The following is a 17,609-nucleotide window of genomic DNA, read 5'->3' on the forward strand; positions in this document are numbered from 1 at the left end:
CACAGAAGAAAGACGTTTCAGTCATGGCACATCCCTCCCCGGATGGCGACACAGCCTGTGTGACATTTTCCAGGGAGCTATGCCCATAAATCACAGATTCCACGGGGTGGGGGTCGTTTGTTTGCTGTGTTGTTGCTACAAGCGATCCTGGAGGGCCCAGGTACATCCCGATAAAAGCATTCTGTGAGTATCAAGTCTCTAGCAAAAGCCATCACTTGTTTGCCTAGAAATTTCTAGCTCCAGGTCACCTAATCCCTTTCTCAGGGCATCTCTCAGTATTGGATTAAAGGCCTGATGGTAATCATATTCTTCATATTACATTATAGCAAATCATTTTATTTTTTAATTTTACTTATAAATTTAAGTTAGTTAACATACCGTGAAATATTGGTCTCAGGAGTAGAATTCAGTGGTTCATCACTGACCTATAACACCCTGTGCTCATCCCAAGTGCTCTTCGAATGCCCATCCCCCATCCAGCTCACTCCCCACCCACCCCCACCCCCATCAACCCTCAGTTTGTTCTCTGTATCGAAGAGGCTCTTATGGTTTGCCTCCCTCTCTGTTTTTACCTTATCGTTTCCTTCCCTTCCCCTGTGTTCATCTGTTTTGTTTCTTAAATTCCCCATGAGTGAAATCATACTATATTTACCTCTTTCTGACTTACTTCGCTTCGCATAATACACTCTAGTTCCATCGACATTGTTGCAAATGGCAAGATTCCATTCTTCTTGATCGCCAAGTAATATTCCGTTGTATATATAGACCACATCTTCTTTTTTTTTTTCTTTTTTAGAGAGAGAATCCCAAGTAGGCTCTACGCTGTCAGCATGAGACGAACTCATGAACTGTGAGATCATGACCTGAGTCGAAATCAAGAGTTAGACACTTAGCCGACTGAGCCACCGGGGGTGGGGGTAGGGAGGGGGGTCCCGATACCACATCAGTCGAGGGACATTTGGGCTCTTTCCATAATTTGGCAACTGTCGATAGAGCTGCTATAAACATTGGGGTGCATGTGCCTCTTTGAGTCAGCATTTTGGTATCCTTTGGATAAATACCCAGTAGTGCAATTGCTGGGTCCCCAGGGAGTTCTGTTTTTAATTTTTTGAGGAACCTCCATACTGTTTTCCAGAGTGGCTGCACCAGTTCGCATTCCCACCAGCAGTATAGCAAATCATTTTAGACCTGTTTCATCACGGTCCAGTCGGATATGAGAACCCACATCAGTTATTGTAATAAATCATTTAATATAGGGAACTGGCTTTGACTAACAAGCTCAAGGGGGACACACAGACGTAATACAGAGTAACTTCAGAAAGCAACCGTCACCCCAGCGTGGCTTGGGGGAACGTAAAGACAAGACTGAGTGTGGCAGGAGACGGAGGGGAAGCCCTGCAGAGCTCAGGGACTCAGACTCAGCAGCAATGCTATCCAGGTGGTGCTGGCATGCCCGACACAGGACAGGGGAGGCTTGTTCCGGGAGACTGAGGAAAAATCGGACACTGAAGCCAACGGTGACCCATCAGCTGCCACCGCTGCAGCGAAGAACCGTTGCAAGGGTGACACTAACAAAAGAGGGAGCCAACAGGAAGCAGCAAATCCCTTCCCCGGCTTCGGCCTCAGTCTCTTTTTAGTGCCTCCAGCTGACAGACGGTGGAGAGCCAGCGGCCCAGGGAGAAACCGGGGCTGCAGACGGCCGGTCCCGATGCCACGAAGCAGCATCGAGAGGCGTGGCTCCGGGATGAAGAAACAGTAGCTTAGTAATTGGCACACGCCACACTCCTGACGACTCACCCTCCACACCCTGCTCTGCACCCAGGAACAACGGGCGGCTTGTACATTTCCCTCGTTCTCCAGCAATCTCAGCAATGCACTTGACGTCTGCTTGCACTTGACGTCTGCAATCCCGGTATGTAATTCATCTAGCATCTGGGCGTTTCGTTGCAGTAGGGCTGTGCTAAATTCCTTCTGTGCTATGGTTCCTAAAGCAGAAACTCCAAATACATTTTTCAAAGCCTCTGCAGAAGTCTGTGTCCTCATTGACTCAGTTTATATCTCCTGACGGATCAGCCTCTCCGCTCGCTTTTAATAAATGTGTTTCCTATGACCACTCGCGGAATCCATGCAATGCTTTTTTTTTTTTTTGTCATCTTTTCAAAATGAGTTTATCATCAAAACTCAGAGTTGTTTTTATTTGCGGAAACCAATTTGTCAGTCTTCCGCAAGGCTTACTTGAAATAGTCAACAGTTTTTCAACCGAAAAGAAGTATTCAACAAGACCTTGCCTTTTCCTATTTTTGGCTCACGCGTCCCTGTTTGCCCTCAAACACCGTTGTTCATTTCACCCCCGTCATTGTGGGGGCCCTCTGGTCCTTTAAAAAATTCTTTCCCCGGTAAACATGATTGGCATTTGAAAGGATACACTTAGTTGTTTTGGGTTCTTGAAATTAAAAAAAAGCAAATCTAACCTTTAAGTGAAATCCATGTCTCAATAAATGTGTCCCCCCTCAATCCCCGGAACCCTACTTCCTTCCGGCCTGAATCTGGACTGACTGCAGAGTCATAGCTTAGACAGAAGATACCACTGCTTTGCCTTTGTGTACTTCACTAAGAATCCTTTCTGACCTACAAGAAGCACGTGTCTCCAGCCCAGGTCACCTGCGCTTGTGCAGGGATTTCTCCAAAGCCTCCTCGAGCTTATTCCTTTGACAGTTCCCAGGACAGCTCAGGCCCATCTGTTCATCTGACATTCCATGAAGTCCACGTGCTACCACGACATCCTGTTTTCGCCCTTCCTGTTCCTCGCCACGCTTACTCAGACAGAATGACAGTTCGCTGTAATTCTTTGACATAAATCTCCCCAGTGAGCTTTCTCCCCCACCCTACACCCCTTTCTCTGAAAGCACAGCCTTCTGGCCCTTTCCCTTTCAAAGCCCGGTCCAAAATATCTCATAATGGAAATAAACATCTCCAAGTTGGGCCTCAGAAGATGATTTAACAACAACAAAAGAAACTGAAATATGTTATTTGTGTTAAAAAGCTAGGGGAAGAGCTATGTAACTGAGGATGATGGAGAACTAACCCGTTTACAGAGCAGGCATCCCAATGCAGTGGCCATGCTCTGGATGACCTTGAATAAACCACTTGGCTCCTCTGAGTCTCAGGTTCCTCATCTGTAACTAGAAATTCTGATTCCTGTCCCACCAGTCTCATTGTGTTGTATGAGGATCAAACGAGACCATACACTCAATAAATATTTGCCAAGGGACTATGATGTGCCAGACACCCCCACCCCCCCACCTCCGGGCACTGGGGGTGCGACAGGGTGTCATTTAAAACACTGTGTTTAAGTCACTGAAGGTAAGGGAACTATCGGGACTTCATCAAGATAAAAAGCTTCTGCACAGTAAAGGAAACAATCAACAAAACTAAAAGGCAGCCTATGGGATGGGAGAAGATACTCGCAAATGACACATCCGATAAAGGGTTAGAATCCAAAATCTATAAAGAACTTATCTAACTCAACACCCAAAACACAAACAACCCAGTAAAGAAATGGGCAGAAGACATGAATATATATATATATATATATATATATATATATATATATATACACACACACACACACACACACACACACACACACGCGCGCGCGCGCGTATATATGAATATTACTCAGCCATCAAAGAGAATGAAATTTTTCCATTTGCAATGACATGGATAGACCTAGAATGAATTATGCTAAGCAAAATAAGCCAGAGAAAGGTAAATTCCACATGATTTCACTCATATGTGGAATTTAAGAAACAAACAGATGAACATATGGAAAGTGGGGGGAAAGAAGAGGGAAACAAATCACAAGACTCTTAACTATAGAGAACAAACCCAGATTTGATGGAGGGACATGGGTGGAGGATGGTCTAGATGGGTGATGGGCATTCAGGAGGGCACTTGTTGGGATGAGCACTGGGTGTTGTATGGAAGTGATGAATCACTGAATTCTCCTCCTAAATGCAATATTGCATTGTATGATAACTAAAATTTAAATTTAAAAAAAAGGAAAGGAAAGAAAAACAAACAAACAAACATTGTGTTTATGAGATTCATCCCCGTGGCTGCCTGTGGCTGTAGACTGGTGATTTTCATTGCTGCATAGAATCCTATTCTGGGATTACATCATACGTGATTTATCCATGATATTCTGAATGGGCATTTGAGTGGTTTCCAGGCTTTTGGAAACTAGAACACGAGGCTATGGACATTCTGGCACATGTCTTTGGAGAACGTACCTGCACATTTCTGTTGGGTCAACTCCCTTTTCTTTTTCATTAGGTCAGAGAGAGAGTCTCAGGTTGACTCCTGTACGTTGTATTGTCTCTCCAGCACACGACGAGCTGCTCCTGTAAGAGAGCCAACCTCAGGCCCCCAGTCTTCGGCATCCCATTCTACCCAGCTAGTTTACTAATGCTGTTTTTTTGGCATTCCATGTTTTTTCAGATTATACTTGGCAAGAGGTTCCCAGTGCCCCATTTATTTACATACTTATATCCAAATACATGCTCTTTCTACAAAGGTTCTTTTGAAAATAAATCTTTTCGGGGTGCCTGGGTGGCTCAGTCGGTTAAGCAGCCGACTTCAGCTCAGGTCATGATCTCAGGGTCCGTGAGTTCGAGCCCCGCATCGGGCTCTGTGCTGATAGCTCAGAGCCTGGAGCCTGTTTCAGATTCTGTGTCTCCCTCTCTCTGACCCTCCTCCATTCATGCTCTGTCTCTCTCTGTCTCAAAAATAAATAAACGTTAAAAAAAAAAATTTAAAAAAAAGAAAATAAATCTTTTTCAAGTTTATTTTTTTTAATTTTTTTAAATGTTTATTTTTGAGAGAGAGACAGAGCATGAGTGGGGGAGGGGCAGAGAGAGAGAGGGAGACACAGAACCAGAACCAGGCTCCAGGCTGTGAGCTGTCAGCACAGAGCCCGGTACGGGGCTCGAACTCACGAACCGTGAGATCATGACCTGAGCTGAAGTCGGACGCTTGCTGACTGAGCCACCCAGGCGCCCATTTCAAGTTTAAAAAGTAGTCATTTAGGGGCACCTGGGTGGCTCAGTCGGTTAATCATCTGACTCTTGACTTGGGTTCACGTCATGATCTCACGGTTTGTGAGTTTGAGTCCCCTGATAGGCTCTGCACCTGTAGCATGGAGCCTGCTTGGGATTCTTTCTCCCTCTCTTTGCCCCTCCCCAGCTCTCTCTCTTAAAATAAATAAATAAACCCAAAAAAAAAAGAGTTTTTAAAAGTAGTCATTTAAATAAATCTATTAAGCAACTAATGATGACAGGTGGCTACAGATGGTAAAAAAAAAAATGTGAAAAGGGTATCAAATACTGTAATGTAGGAAACGCTATTCTAAAAAAGCCACACTTTCGAATGAAATATCTTTGTTAATCATCGCTGGGCGGCAGTTTGCCCAGATGAGTTGCTCTAATTAAAGACAAAGTGCTCAGGTCAGGTGTCCCAGCAAATCATTCCAAAGCACTGGGTTTCCTCTTTTCCGGGAGGGAAAGGTCACAACAGGTACGGGTGGGAGAGGAGCAGAAGGACTCCGAACTAAAGCAATACGTGAGCTGAGCTTGGCAGGTGGAGGACAGTATCTTTGAAAAAAAAAAAAAAAAGTACATTTTCCTGCTTCCGTGTTCTATGCCAACTTTGTGGGTCAGTGGGATCTCCACCATGAGGAATAGGGCAGATGGCGGGTAGGTGGAAGAAACAGGAGCCAAGGTTGGAGGGTTTTGTGGGAACATCACGGCAGACATAAGAAATGAGAAATATTGGGGGAAATAAGGCCGGAGAGCACCCTCAGTGATCAACGCCTCCACCGGACGCCTTCACCCTTGACCTCGGTGTCACTGACAACTTGAGTACCTGTGAAGTCTTGACTAATTTCCCCAATCTGTGACTACGGCTCTTTCCAACTCATATTCCTGATACGCATGCTCCAGCACGCATCTTACTCTTCCAGAACTTCTAAGCCGTCGATCTTAAATCTATCCATCACCTTCCTCGTGTCATCATTTTGCCCTGATCCAGCTTCGACTCCTTGGCTCCGAGCCTGAAATCCCCAGCTGTCTTGTTCTCTGTTCACAGCCCCGCCACACCCCAACCTCGGGAAGCCCAACTGTTTACCAGTCTACCTGTTTGGTTTTTTCTTTTCATTCTTTGGCTTTCGGGTTTGTTTTGTTTTGTTTTGTTTTGTTTTACCCAGAGCCGGGGAATGTAGCTGGACAGGACACATCTGTGCTAACCGGTCACACTTTCGGTGTAGGCATGTGAGTCTCAAAGACTCCCTCAATCCTGCCCAGCTGTTCTACCTTACCCTGGAAACTTCCTTCCCCGTTGTCCAAAATGACCATTTCTCACCTCCTCTCCCCTGCTTATACTCAGCCTCTCTCTCTCTCAAAAATAAATAAACATTAAAAAAGTTAAGGAAAAAACCAAAACAAAACCAACCACTTCAATAATGGGCAAAGGACGAGAACAGTCCGTCTCCAAAGAAGATACTCAGACAGCTAATAAGCATATGAAAACAAGCTCAATGTCCCTAATCACTGGGGAAATGAGAATCAAAACCCCAGTGAAATGCCACTTCTTGCCCATTAGCATGGCTACTAGCAAAAACAACACAACAAGAAATAAAAGTGTCGCCAACAATGTGAAGAAACTGGAACTGTGGCCACTGTGCATGGGAATGTAAAATGGTGCGGCCATTATGGAAAACAGCATTGGGATTCCTCAAAAAATTAAACACAAGTTACCGTATGATCCAGCAATTTTATTTCTGGGTGTATACCCAAAAGAACTGAAACCAGGGTCTTGAAGAGATGTTTGTAAGCCCATGTTTATATCAGCAGTATTCACAATGGTGCCAATGTATGGATGCAACTCAAGTGTCCACTGAGGGATGAATGAATTGTTTAATATGGGGTATATATGCATACAATGGGGTATTATTCAGTCTTAACAAAGAAAAGAAATTTTGACATATGCTACAACATGGATGAAACATGAGGCCATTATGCTAATGAAATAAGCCAGTGAAATATGCTAGTGAAATAAGCCAGTCGCCAAAGGACAAGTAGTGAAGGATTCCGTTTACAGGAAGAAATTAACGTAGTCAAATGCGTAGAGACAGAAAGAATGGAGGCTACCGAGGAATGGGAGCTTGTTTCACGGGTTCAGTTCAAGGAGCTTCAGTTCTGCAAGAAGAATGCATTCTGCAGATGGGTGGGGGTCATGGTCCCCCGGCAACGTAAATGTACGGAAATGCCACTGAGCTGCAGACTTCAAAACGGCTAAGGTGGTACATTGTCTGTTATACTCATTTTACCATGCCTTTTTAAAAGAAATCAGTAAAAGGAACATACTCCTGTGGTACTTGGCTGGTTCAGTCAGTGGAGCAGGTGACTCTAGATCTTGGGGTCGTAAGTTCGAGCCCCACATTGGATGTAGAGGTTACTTAAAAATAAAACCTATTAAAAAACAGACTACCAGAACAGATGCCAAATCTGGCTTTTCCCTCCATCTCTTCTTCTATCTCTACCACCACCTAAGGGACTCACTAGCCTCTAGCTGGTCTCCCCAATTCTCCATTCGCCACCGCCTGAATCTTTAGGTTGCAGAACAGCCAGATACAACTCATATTCAGTTAGCTCTGGGCCTCCGATCTTCCTGTGGCTTCCAATCATGCTTCGAATAAAGGTCACCCCCTTGACTGTGGCTTATAAAGTTCTGTGCTGTCTGGTCTCTGACCACTCTGCCCCTCCCCCCTCACTCTGGCCACAGGAGTGTCGTGTCCGGGGCCTTGAGCTCTCCGACTCTCCCCACCACGTGCCCTGCGCACTAGTTTTTCCCTCTAAAAATCTCTTCCTCCATATCTCTTTCGGCTTCGAATCTCACGCCCAATGACTGAGCTGAAGTCGGATGCCCAACCAACTGAGCCACCCAGGCGGCCCCGAAGATTTTGTATTTTTTAATTTTTTAAACATTTATTTATTTTTTGAGAGACAGAGATAGAGCATGAGCAGGAAGGGGCAGAAAGAGAGGGAGACACAGAATCCGAAGCAGGATCCGGGCTCCAGCTGTCAGCACAGAGCCCGACGCCGGGCTCGAACCCAGGAACCGTGAGATCGTGGACCTGAGCCGAAGTTGGATGCTTAACCGACCCAGCCACCCCGGCGCCCCAGAAGACTTTGTATTTTACAAGCATCTCAGACTCGACCAAGCAGCAGCACATAACATCTTCCTCTTTATCTACTCAAACCTGCTCCTGTGACTTAACCTCCCCACTCCTCAGATTATCACCATCATCATCCACCGCCCAACCGACAACCCAAATGAGAAAATACAACCTGAGGGACAAGATGGGTTCGTTTTAATGCCTGAACTTTCCGATGTTTAGGGCGAAATATCCCCAATTAGCCTGAAGAAATTGGTTTCCGAAGAAACAGAAAAACCTTCCTACCGCACCATTTAAACACACTGAGAGCGTGTGCTCTATATGACCATCCATCAGGAGCCTGGAGCCAGCACTCTGGAGAGGCAGCCCGCGGAGCCAGCACAGAGGATGGAGGGGCTGTTAGGCCAGGAGGTGTCTGGGCTCTCCCCACTGCAACCACTTCGATTCTGAAACTGGTCCGTGTACGTCCCTCCAGGCTCCAATCTTCCCCTGGCCTGGAGTGGGAAAGTCTCCAGTGGGGGGTCCCGAACGCGTCTGCGTGAGTTTTTAAAATGGAACACCCCCGCTACTACATCACGGACAACGTGAGGCTCTGGAAACAGAAAACTAGGAGCAAAGACATCCCGTTTTGTGAAGCCAACATTTTCTTCCTGCCTAAGCTGCTTATCCCGGCTCGTCTCTACACGGGTACGCCGCACATCCCTCAGGGGCGCCCGCTAGGTGGCGCCCGTCCTCCACTGTACCCGGGCGGGTTCGGGAGTCCGCCCAGGGCTTTTCGACAGGAGAGGTGATCTCCAGTCCCGACTTTTTACAGGTAGGAAAACGAAGTTCCAAAGTGTCTTTCGTGAGGTCGTATCACTGCATCCCAGAGCCGCGAGCAAACACAGGTCCCCCTATTTCTGAACCCAACCAACTTCCATCACCTGGCTGTCTCCCTCTACGCACGGTTTAGTTTGTTGATTATAATGATAATGCTGTGTTTCTTTCTTTGTATACAACAAGGTTTAGGTTCAGATGTGCAGGCCTTAGCGTCCTTTATTTCCAAATGCCCGGAACAGAAAAAATCGTTAGACTTGCCTGCCTGGATTCTTTCTTTGATTTCCTGAAGTTCTGAGCTCCTTTTCTGATGAATGAGTAGCATAGAAATGCGTAGGGAAGGCCATGGAAAACGTTTAATGAGAATAAATGTGAAGGTTTGAGAAGACAACGGTTAGAGTAGAAAACCCAACCAGATTGGCTTTTGACAACGTCAGAACTGAATCCTGATTTCGCCACTTTTAAACCCCGTCTCAGTTTACTGACCTATAAAATGGGGATAATAATGTTTTCTACTAACCACACCCCCAGGGTTGTGTAGGTTAAATAACACAATAGGCCATGGCTGCTGGTACACGTTGGTAAACAACACTTGTTTAAATGTAAAACTCCCTTGGTCCACAGTAAAGCTGCTGTCTTCAGACTGATACATCCGGGCCACGTTTGTGAAAAGCCCTGACGCGGGAGGCCAGGAGCTGAGGTCTGCTGGCAGGAAAGCGGCATAGAGCTTGGGGCTGTGGGTGCTGCGGGTGCTTCAAGTGCCCTCAGAAGCCTGGGGGAGGTGGAGGTGGACAAGTGCGGGTGGAGACAGGCGGTCAGTCCCCGGCGCAGCCTCTACCTAGACCTGGCTCCGCGGGCCTGCGCGCTTCCCCCATCCCGCCTGCTCACCAGTTCGCGCCGTTCCGCAGCGGCCTCGTAGGGCACCGGATACAAGCCCTCGTTTTAAAGGATTGGAAACCTTGGCCTAGAGAAAGCAGGTGACTTCAGTCAAGGTCATCGGCGTCTGAGGGCCGAGTGCCGCGTGGCCTCCCACTCCCTCGGGCCACTCCGGGCACAGAAGGCGGTCTCTTCCCCCGGAAACCGAGGCCGGACAGGGGCGCAGGTGGAGGGCGGCAGGGGCGCGCCCCCGGTGGCCCCGCGGGAAAATGCCGGCGGACTCAGGTCCGGGGGAGCGCCGGGACGTGCGCGTCAGCTTTCGGTGCGCGCGGCAGAGCCGGGCCCCCCCCCTCCCCGGCCCCCACGTCTCCCGCACCCCCCTCCCACCCTGCGCCCGCGGCCCGCGCAGGCTTCGCCGCCCAGCAGCGCTGCGGAGCAGTGCAGTGCCCGGGGCGGGAGGGCGCAGCTGGGCAGGGGGCGCGCAAGAACCCAACTGCGGAGGAGGGAGCGGAGAGCGGGGTGGGAGGGGGGAAGAAGGAGGGGAGGACTAGAAGAGAGCCGGGCGAGGGGCCGGGGAGGAGGGCTCGGGCGCGGAGATCCCCGGCCGCCTCCTCGAAGGCTGGCCGGCTGCCGGGGCTCCCGGCTCCGCCGATCCGCGGGGCCGGCCCAGGCCAGAGCACGGCGCCGACGGAAGGTCAGGCGCGGTCAGGCAGCCGCGGGGTTCCAGGAGCTCGCGGCCGCGCCCGGGACCCACCGCCCTCCGAGCTCCGGAAGCGGGGCCCTGCGCCCGCGCGGCCGCGCCCCTTCCCCGCCGACCCGCGGCCCTTACGCGCGCTGACCTGCGGCGCCGTGGCCACACGCCCCCACTCACCGGCCTGGACTCTGCACGTATCCCGGGCAACCTCTGCCTACTGCTACGTCTGCTCACCGTCCCCCAAAGCCTTTTCACCCGCCTGCCAACGCCTTACCAGGAGCAGCTTCTGGTTGTAGGTCGAGACCGGTGTACTTTTACCCACCTCCCGGCCCAGCCTGCAGACACTCACCAGACCTTCAGGTCCTCAGCCGCCGCAGTTGCCCGGAGGTGACACGAGTCTCTGTCGCTTTCGCCTGCTGAAGTCTCGGAATGCGGCCACTTTCCTGCGCTCCGGGCACGCACGAAAAACGGACGACTCAAAATCACCGAACTGCCTCTTTAACGCCTTGTCAGCCTCTGCCGTAGACTGGCAAAGGGCAGATCCTGCTGTGATTTGGGTTTCTTTAAAAAAAAAAAAAATCATAAATACGTGTGAGGGGCAAGGAAATAGTAGTTACTATTTTCAAGTAAGTCTTGGTGCAGCCCCCAAACTTACCCTGATACTAGGTCATTCGACCTCCAAAACATCTCGGTTGCCTGTGGGTGCGGAACTCTATTGTTTGTCCACACCAAGTCCTGGCCCCACAAACGCATAGCTGTTCTGGGACGCACAGTTCACACCTGCCCATCTCTCACCTTCTGGGCGACCTGTGTCAATCTCCTCCTGGATGCGCTCCCCAGAGAATAACAGGATGGTGGGGGAGGGAGGTCATTTACAGAGTAAATAAAGGTCAGCGGGAGGGAGGAAAGGACACGCTTTCTTTTGAAACCTCACGAGCATTCTGTTCTGTTCCCCTCCCGGCCTGAAGAGCGGCCGTTTCTTACACTGGCCAGATGCTAACACCAAATTCAAGCACCTTTCCCTTAAAAGTGATGTAATCCTAAAGAGCTGTAAAGGGCAATGATCTCTTCAAGTGCGAATTTTTCACCCAAGCACACTAACGGATCTGCACCGCCGTGTGTGGGATGCAACAAAGCATCATGTAGCTGAAGTGCTGGAAAATGTAGACACGGCAAAGCCCTCCCAAACGTACACCCTGAGCCCGAAAACTATGAATAGTGCATGTATTTCACCCTGCGGTGCGCAACAAGAAACAGCAACAACAGGGGGAAATGTTATTTATTTTAGTGACACCAACAACACCAATCCCAGCATTTACTAAACTAAACTCACGGTTCTCTAAACATACTCAGTGGTTCAAGCTGTGTCTCTGGCGTTGTTACACCTTCGGTAAAATGTATGGAAGACAGTAACACATGTCACTTGAGCAAATTTTTTTATTTAGAAATAAATAACGTAAATAAGTAACAAATGTTTTCATGCCACAATATTTGTGTTTCTTAGCTTGGTTCCTTCTGTTATGTAAAACAATCCAGGACTTATCTTTTTAAGAGAATTTCATGTCAAGTCAAGATCATTGCTACAGTAATTTCTATACAGTCCTTTAAGCAAACACATATCTTTTCTAATCTCATTCAACTCACAAGTAAAAGAATATGTAAAGAACAAATGGAAAGATTTTTTTTTCTCCTCCATCCTGGTGCAAAATGTAACAAGCTCCAATTAAGTTCAGTATTAACCGTCCAGGGAAATGACCGCGCGATTTCCAGACACTCTCCCAAAGATGCCTTCTCATTTCTCGCCTGACTTTAGTCCTCTAACTGTACCACCTTTTTTTTTTCTTTATTGCTCTACAGTAATCGAATCAAATAAAGTAAGGTGAAGAAGGAAAAACAATATTTCTAATGATTTTAATTAACTGATTATTTCAGCGGAAAGAATTAGCAATGAGGAAGCCACGAAACTGTAACATAGAGGTTTTAAACAAAAGCAGCAGCATTCTGTTCTTCTCTTAGGACCTTCCTAGAGAACGGAAAACTGCGCGCGCGATTTACCGAACTGCGTTATTTTGGATTTCCCCCCTCCCCACACTCCCGCCGCCAGATTTCGACTATTAAATATCGTGATCCCTAAAAGCGCTGGAATAGGCGGATCCTTCCGCAGCGGTAAGACACGTGGTTTCTCGGCCAGAGTGTGTGGGTGGGTGAGCCTCCCAGTCGCCGGAGGATGCTTCGAGGACGGGGGCTTGGGAGGAAAGGGGTTAAGTCAGACCCTGGCTTTCTCGGCGCAACGTGCCCAGTTTTGTCTGTTAAAGTCAACGTCGCCCAGCTGGAGCCAGCCAATAGGCGGCCGGGAGGGCCCGGGACGGCCCAGTGAAGGGGCGTGGCGCGAGGCTGTCACTCAGCGGTGAGGAATGACACCCGGGCGGGAGGGGGGGATAAGGCGGAACGCCGGGGAAGGAAAGAGAGAAGAAACAGATAAAACCAGAGCAGGGGGTAAAAAGGTGCCCCGCGCCTCTCGGAATCCAGAGGCCGCCGTCGTCGCCGCCGCCGCTGGGGGTGGGCTCCGGAAGAGCCCGACCAACGGGGAGGGAAAGGACGGGCCAGGAGCGAAATCCTGCAGCCCGGGAAGAGACCGAGGCGCAAAGAAAAAAGTGACTCGGGCCGTGCGCCCCGGAGGCGCCCAGAAGGGGACTGCGGCCGCGGCGGGGGCCCCGCCGATCCGCCCTCCGCATCCTCGGAGGGGGCAGACCCCGGCCCGCCCCTAAGGGCGCGCGAGGCGATGAGATAATCCAGCTGAGCTGCGAAAGGAGAGCGTCTGGCGCTGGATTGGGGGGGAGGGGGTCTCCGCGCGGGGTGGGCCTCGGAAGTGGGGGTGAGGGTCGGCGCTGATCCCGGGCCAGAGGGGGGCGGGGGCTGCTGGGCCGCGCAGGAGTGGGCTGCAGGGGCCTCGCGCGCCCGGCTCACTCGCGCTGCGGCGGCCCGCGCGCTCCGTCCAGCTCGGAGCTGCCCCGCGCCCCAGCCGCCCGGCCGGCCGGCCGCTCCGGCCCGCGGCGCAGATGGCTGTGCGCGGCGCCAACACCTTGACGCCCTTCTCCATCCAGGCAATCCTCAACAAGAAAGAGGAGCGCGGCGGGCTGCCCGCGCCAGAGGGGCGCCCGGTGCCCGGGGGCACCGCGGTGCCAGTGGCTGAGGCTCCCGCTGTCTGCTGCTGGCGACTCTTCGGGGAGACAGACGCGGGCGCTCTGGGGGGCGCGGAGGACTCTCTGCTGGCGTCGCCGGCGGGGACCAGAACGGCTGCAGGGCGGACCGCGGAGAGCCTGGTTGCTTGGGACTCGGACTCGGCGCTGAGCGAGGAGAACGAGGGCGGGCGGCGCTGTGCGGACGCGCCGGGGGCCAGCGGGGCCGGCCGCGCAGGGGGGACGCTGGGCCTCGGCCAGCCGGTCTGCGAGCTGCCCGCCGCCAAGGACCTGGAGGAGGAAGCCGCAGGCCGGAGCGACAGCGAGATGTCGGCCAGCGTCTCAGGTCTGCCTGGGCTTCGCGGGGAAGGGGGCCGGGCCGGGCGTAGTGGGGGTGGAGGGGTCGGGCGAGGAGGGCAAACACGCCGAGTGGGGTGGGCCTGCTGTGTGCACCCTGCGCTCTGGGGCCCCGTGGCTGGTCGGGGACCGAAGCTATTGGCGCTGGCGCGGACTGCTCTGATCCTCCGGGAACTGAGCCCGAGAGAGAACCGAGAAACTCCGCAGGGCTCTGCGTCCTGCGGTGAGGCCTGAGAGGTCCAGGGACAAATGTGCCCTAGCCTGGGCTTGGAAAAAAACGCCGCGCCCTGGCTTTAAGTGCGTCGCCAGTGCTTCGGCCGTGTCTGGGTCCAGATCCCCCGAATCAGCGGCAGGGAAGAGCCGGGGCCCAGAGACCTCGGGTAGCCAGTGCCCTGGCCCCTGGCCCATAAAGCAGAAACGCCCAGGGCCCGGCCCTCAGCTCAAGGATAGGTGGTGAGGGCGACCCCTAAGTGGTACCGAGGTCGTCCATCCACCCAGCCTGGGTTTTGGGGGGTGGGGGTGCTTATTTACCTCTCCCAGACCCCAGGGTCAGGAGAGCTGGGAAGGGCGGAGGAGCGAAGACCTTGGCCACAAACCCTGCAGCTAGCTGAAGACAGAAGGGCTTGGTGTGGGTCACCCCAAAGGTAGCAGGGAGAGGGACAGCCTCAGCTAGGGCTGGCAGGTCATTTGGTCGGAAAGACCCCCGTTCCTATCCCTGTCGGCCGGACGCCGCTGTAGGCCTCATGCTGGCTCCAAGTAAATAGTGTTTGCCAGAGGCCGGAGCTCTGGACCTCTCTGCTAGGGGGCTGTGTGGAGATCCAGGAGGAAACTGAGGAGCTGGCGTCGGATTGGGGTTCAGGGACCCCAAGCGGGGGCACCTCCCTCTCTTCACCCTCGTTCCCTAGCCCTCCGCTCATTTGCCTGCAATAAGAGAGATAGAGAGAAGCCCACTAAGGCTTTGGAGCAGCCTGTTGCCACGGCCGCCGCAGAATTCCGGGTGCTTGGGGGTAGGTGGGTGGGTGGGTTAGGTCCCGAATACTTCTGTCCCGGGGATTCGGGCCCCCACCATCCCCTTGTGTGCAGTGGACGCCTGTGTGCTGAGACTGTGTGTGTAAGCGTGAGTGCGGGGAGGCCGGGGAACCCAGGGAGGGGAGTAGTCTAGAACCCTAGGGCTCAGCGCCGAGAACGGAGGAGGTGCTCAGACCCCAGTGCCCCACGATCCCGAGCGGAGCCTGGGGCCCAGAGAAGGCAAGGAGCTGGATGTCGGCCACGCAGCGTGGATGAGGCGGCTGAGTCCGTTTCCCTCGCAGGACAGGCCTAAACGCGAGAAACTATGGGACAGGGTTCCGAGACTGCTTGCCGGGGACCCGCGGCTTACACACCCTCCCCAAGCGTTCTTCGGGGATCAAAGTGTACTTCCGTACCCTACCCCACCCCCACGGTCGAGGCCCGACCTCGCTTCTCTGCGGCGCTGACGGTCTGTTGTTTCTGTTCCCCCTGGGATCCGCAGGCGACCGCAGCCCGAGGGCCGAGGACGACGCTGTGGGCCCCGGAAGCGCACGCGTCCCGGCGCTGTGCGGCCGAGGCGGCGGCGGCGGCGGCGGCGGCGGACCGGCGGGCGGCGCGGAGGAGGAGGAGGAGCCCGCGGCGCCCAAGCCGCGCAAGAAACGCTCGCGGGCCGCCTTCTCCCACGCGCAGGTCTTCGAGCTGGAGCGCCGCTTCAACCACCAGCGCTACCTGTCCGGGCCGGAGCGCGCCGACCTGGCCGCGTCGCTGAAGCTCACCGAGACGCAAGTGAAGATCTGGTTCCAGAACCGTCGCTACAAGACCAAGCGCCGGCAGATGGCCGCCGACCTGCTGGCGTCAGCGCCCGCCGCCAAGAAGGTGGCGGTGAAAGTGCTCGTACGCGACGACCAGAGACAGTACTTGCCCGGCGAGGTGCTGCGGCCACCCTCGCTGCTGCCGCTGCAGCCCTCCTACTATTACCCTTACTACTGCCTCCCCGGCTGGGCACTCTCCACGTGTGCAGCCGCCGCGGGCACCCAGTGAGCCGGCCTGGGGCGAGGCAGCAAATGATCCCTGCGCCCCGGTTCCGGACGGCCGCGGACGGCTGTGCAGGTTGTGCTCTGCACAGGGGCGCCCCGCGGAGGGGGCAAGTGGAGGATGAAATCCAGCCTGGGCTCAGACTTCCAGGAGTGCGCCCTGGCAGCGGCACTGAGTCTGTCCAGAGAGGGCGCCTTTTTCTAATTCGAACAGAGGCACCCTATGGCCTAGGGGCCTTGCTCCCCTGTCGCCCGCCTGGAAGCTCTGGGACATTATTTATTATCACAACAAAGTTGGATGTGGATTGTACCTGCCAGGAGACCACGTTTCCCTGGAGCGGAAAGAACTCCTGGAGATCACTTAGCCTGAATCCCCAGAATTTCAGGCTAGCCGGGAGCTTCGTGCGCTAGGCCACAATAGTTCATGGTATCCATGCTACCAATCTATGTGTATCGACGTATCTATTTTTTTTTGGAAATTGCATTTGTATCAAAGAGGTGCGGAACCCTGGCAGCCCCAAGGAGCCCCAAGCCATGGGGTTGATTTGAACCGTGAAAGGTTTGGTTTTCCTGCCCTCTGCCCCACCGCTCCCCATGTCAGAGCTCGGGTGGGGATGCCCTATTGGGTGCTGAATGTAAAGACGGGAGCCTCTGAGCACAGGGCAGGGCATAGATCCCCTCCGGAATCTTTCCCCTGCGAAGTCCAGGGCCGCCACCAACTGGGGAGCTTCCTGGGAACCCCAAACCAGGAGACAGCAAACCCAGCAGCCCTTCACAGAAACTTTCCTGTATTTCTTTTTATTTTTTTAAAGGAGGTTAAAACTTGTAGCACTTTTCAGTTGTTTGTATTCAAATAACGGTTATTTTTGTATTCAATGTGAATATCCCTGACCAGCCTTTCCATGGCATCCCTCGCTGTTCAGCCACCTGGCCCTCTGTCCCTACCGACCATCCTCCGAGATTCTTGCGTTCTGACCCAGGATTCTGTCATCCCTCTCCCTGCCCCGAAGACAGATGATCCTGTCAACCTCGTCGCTTTTTGCCTCCTTAAGGGCACTGTGCACTCATCTAGAATATTAACTTTAAAAAGATTTGTGAAGTTTGGAAGCTCTATTCGCTTTATCTTTTTTTTCCTTTAATTTATAAACTTTTAGTTTAACATGCCCTCTTGGACGCCGTGTTTTCTCTGAGCCTCTCTCCGTCTGGCTTTGGGGAATCCAGTACCGTGAAAATGTCTGGGGCTCATTTTCCCAACCACTTTTCGGTCCTGGACCAAGAATGCCTCTCCCCTCGAGGAAGCGGCCGTATTTCCAGCCCCTCAGAAAGTGCTTAAACCCATGTAGTTCAGGGAATGGCGATTTAGGAGATTTTGCAGAAGTCACAGATGAATCCCACTAAATCGGGAGCAAATG

The 17,609-nt window shown here is 52.5% G+C and overlaps 1 protein-coding gene across 1 annotated transcript; it reads left to right on the forward strand.

Moving 5' to 3' along the window:
- Nucleotides 1–13,074: 13,074 nt before the first annotated feature.
- Nucleotides 13,075–16,329, forward strand: NKX3-2 (NK3 homeobox 2). Its single transcript, XM_058723078.1, has 2 exons — nt 13,075–14,144; nt 15,666–16,329. Exons 1-2 carry the CDS (start codon nt 13,679–13,681, stop codon nt 16,202–16,204), a joined length of 1,005 nt encoding a protein of 334 aa, XP_058579061.1. The 5' UTR covers nt 13,075–13,678; the 3' UTR covers nt 16,205–16,329.
- The last annotated feature ends 1,280 nt before the right edge of the window (nt 16,330–17,609 follow it).

This window comes from Neofelis nebulosa, chromosome 3, assembly GCF_028018385.1.
Source record: "Neofelis nebulosa isolate mNeoNeb1 chromosome 3, mNeoNeb1.pri, whole genome shotgun sequence".
NCBI classification, from domain to species: domain Eukaryota; kingdom Metazoa; phylum Chordata; class Mammalia; order Carnivora; family Felidae; genus Neofelis; species Neofelis nebulosa.

What these genes read in the sequence shown, in the direction of transcription:
- NKX3-2 (XM_058723078.1), top strand. Translation starts at nt 13,679, where the DNA reads ATGGCTGTGCGCGGCGCCAACACCTTGACGCCCTTCTCCATCCAGGCA. An exon ending in GATGTCGGCCAGCGTCTCAG is followed by an intron (nt 14,145 to 15,665) that starts GTCTGCCTGGGC and finishes TGGGATCCGCAG; the next exon opens with GCGACCGCAGCCCGAGGGCC.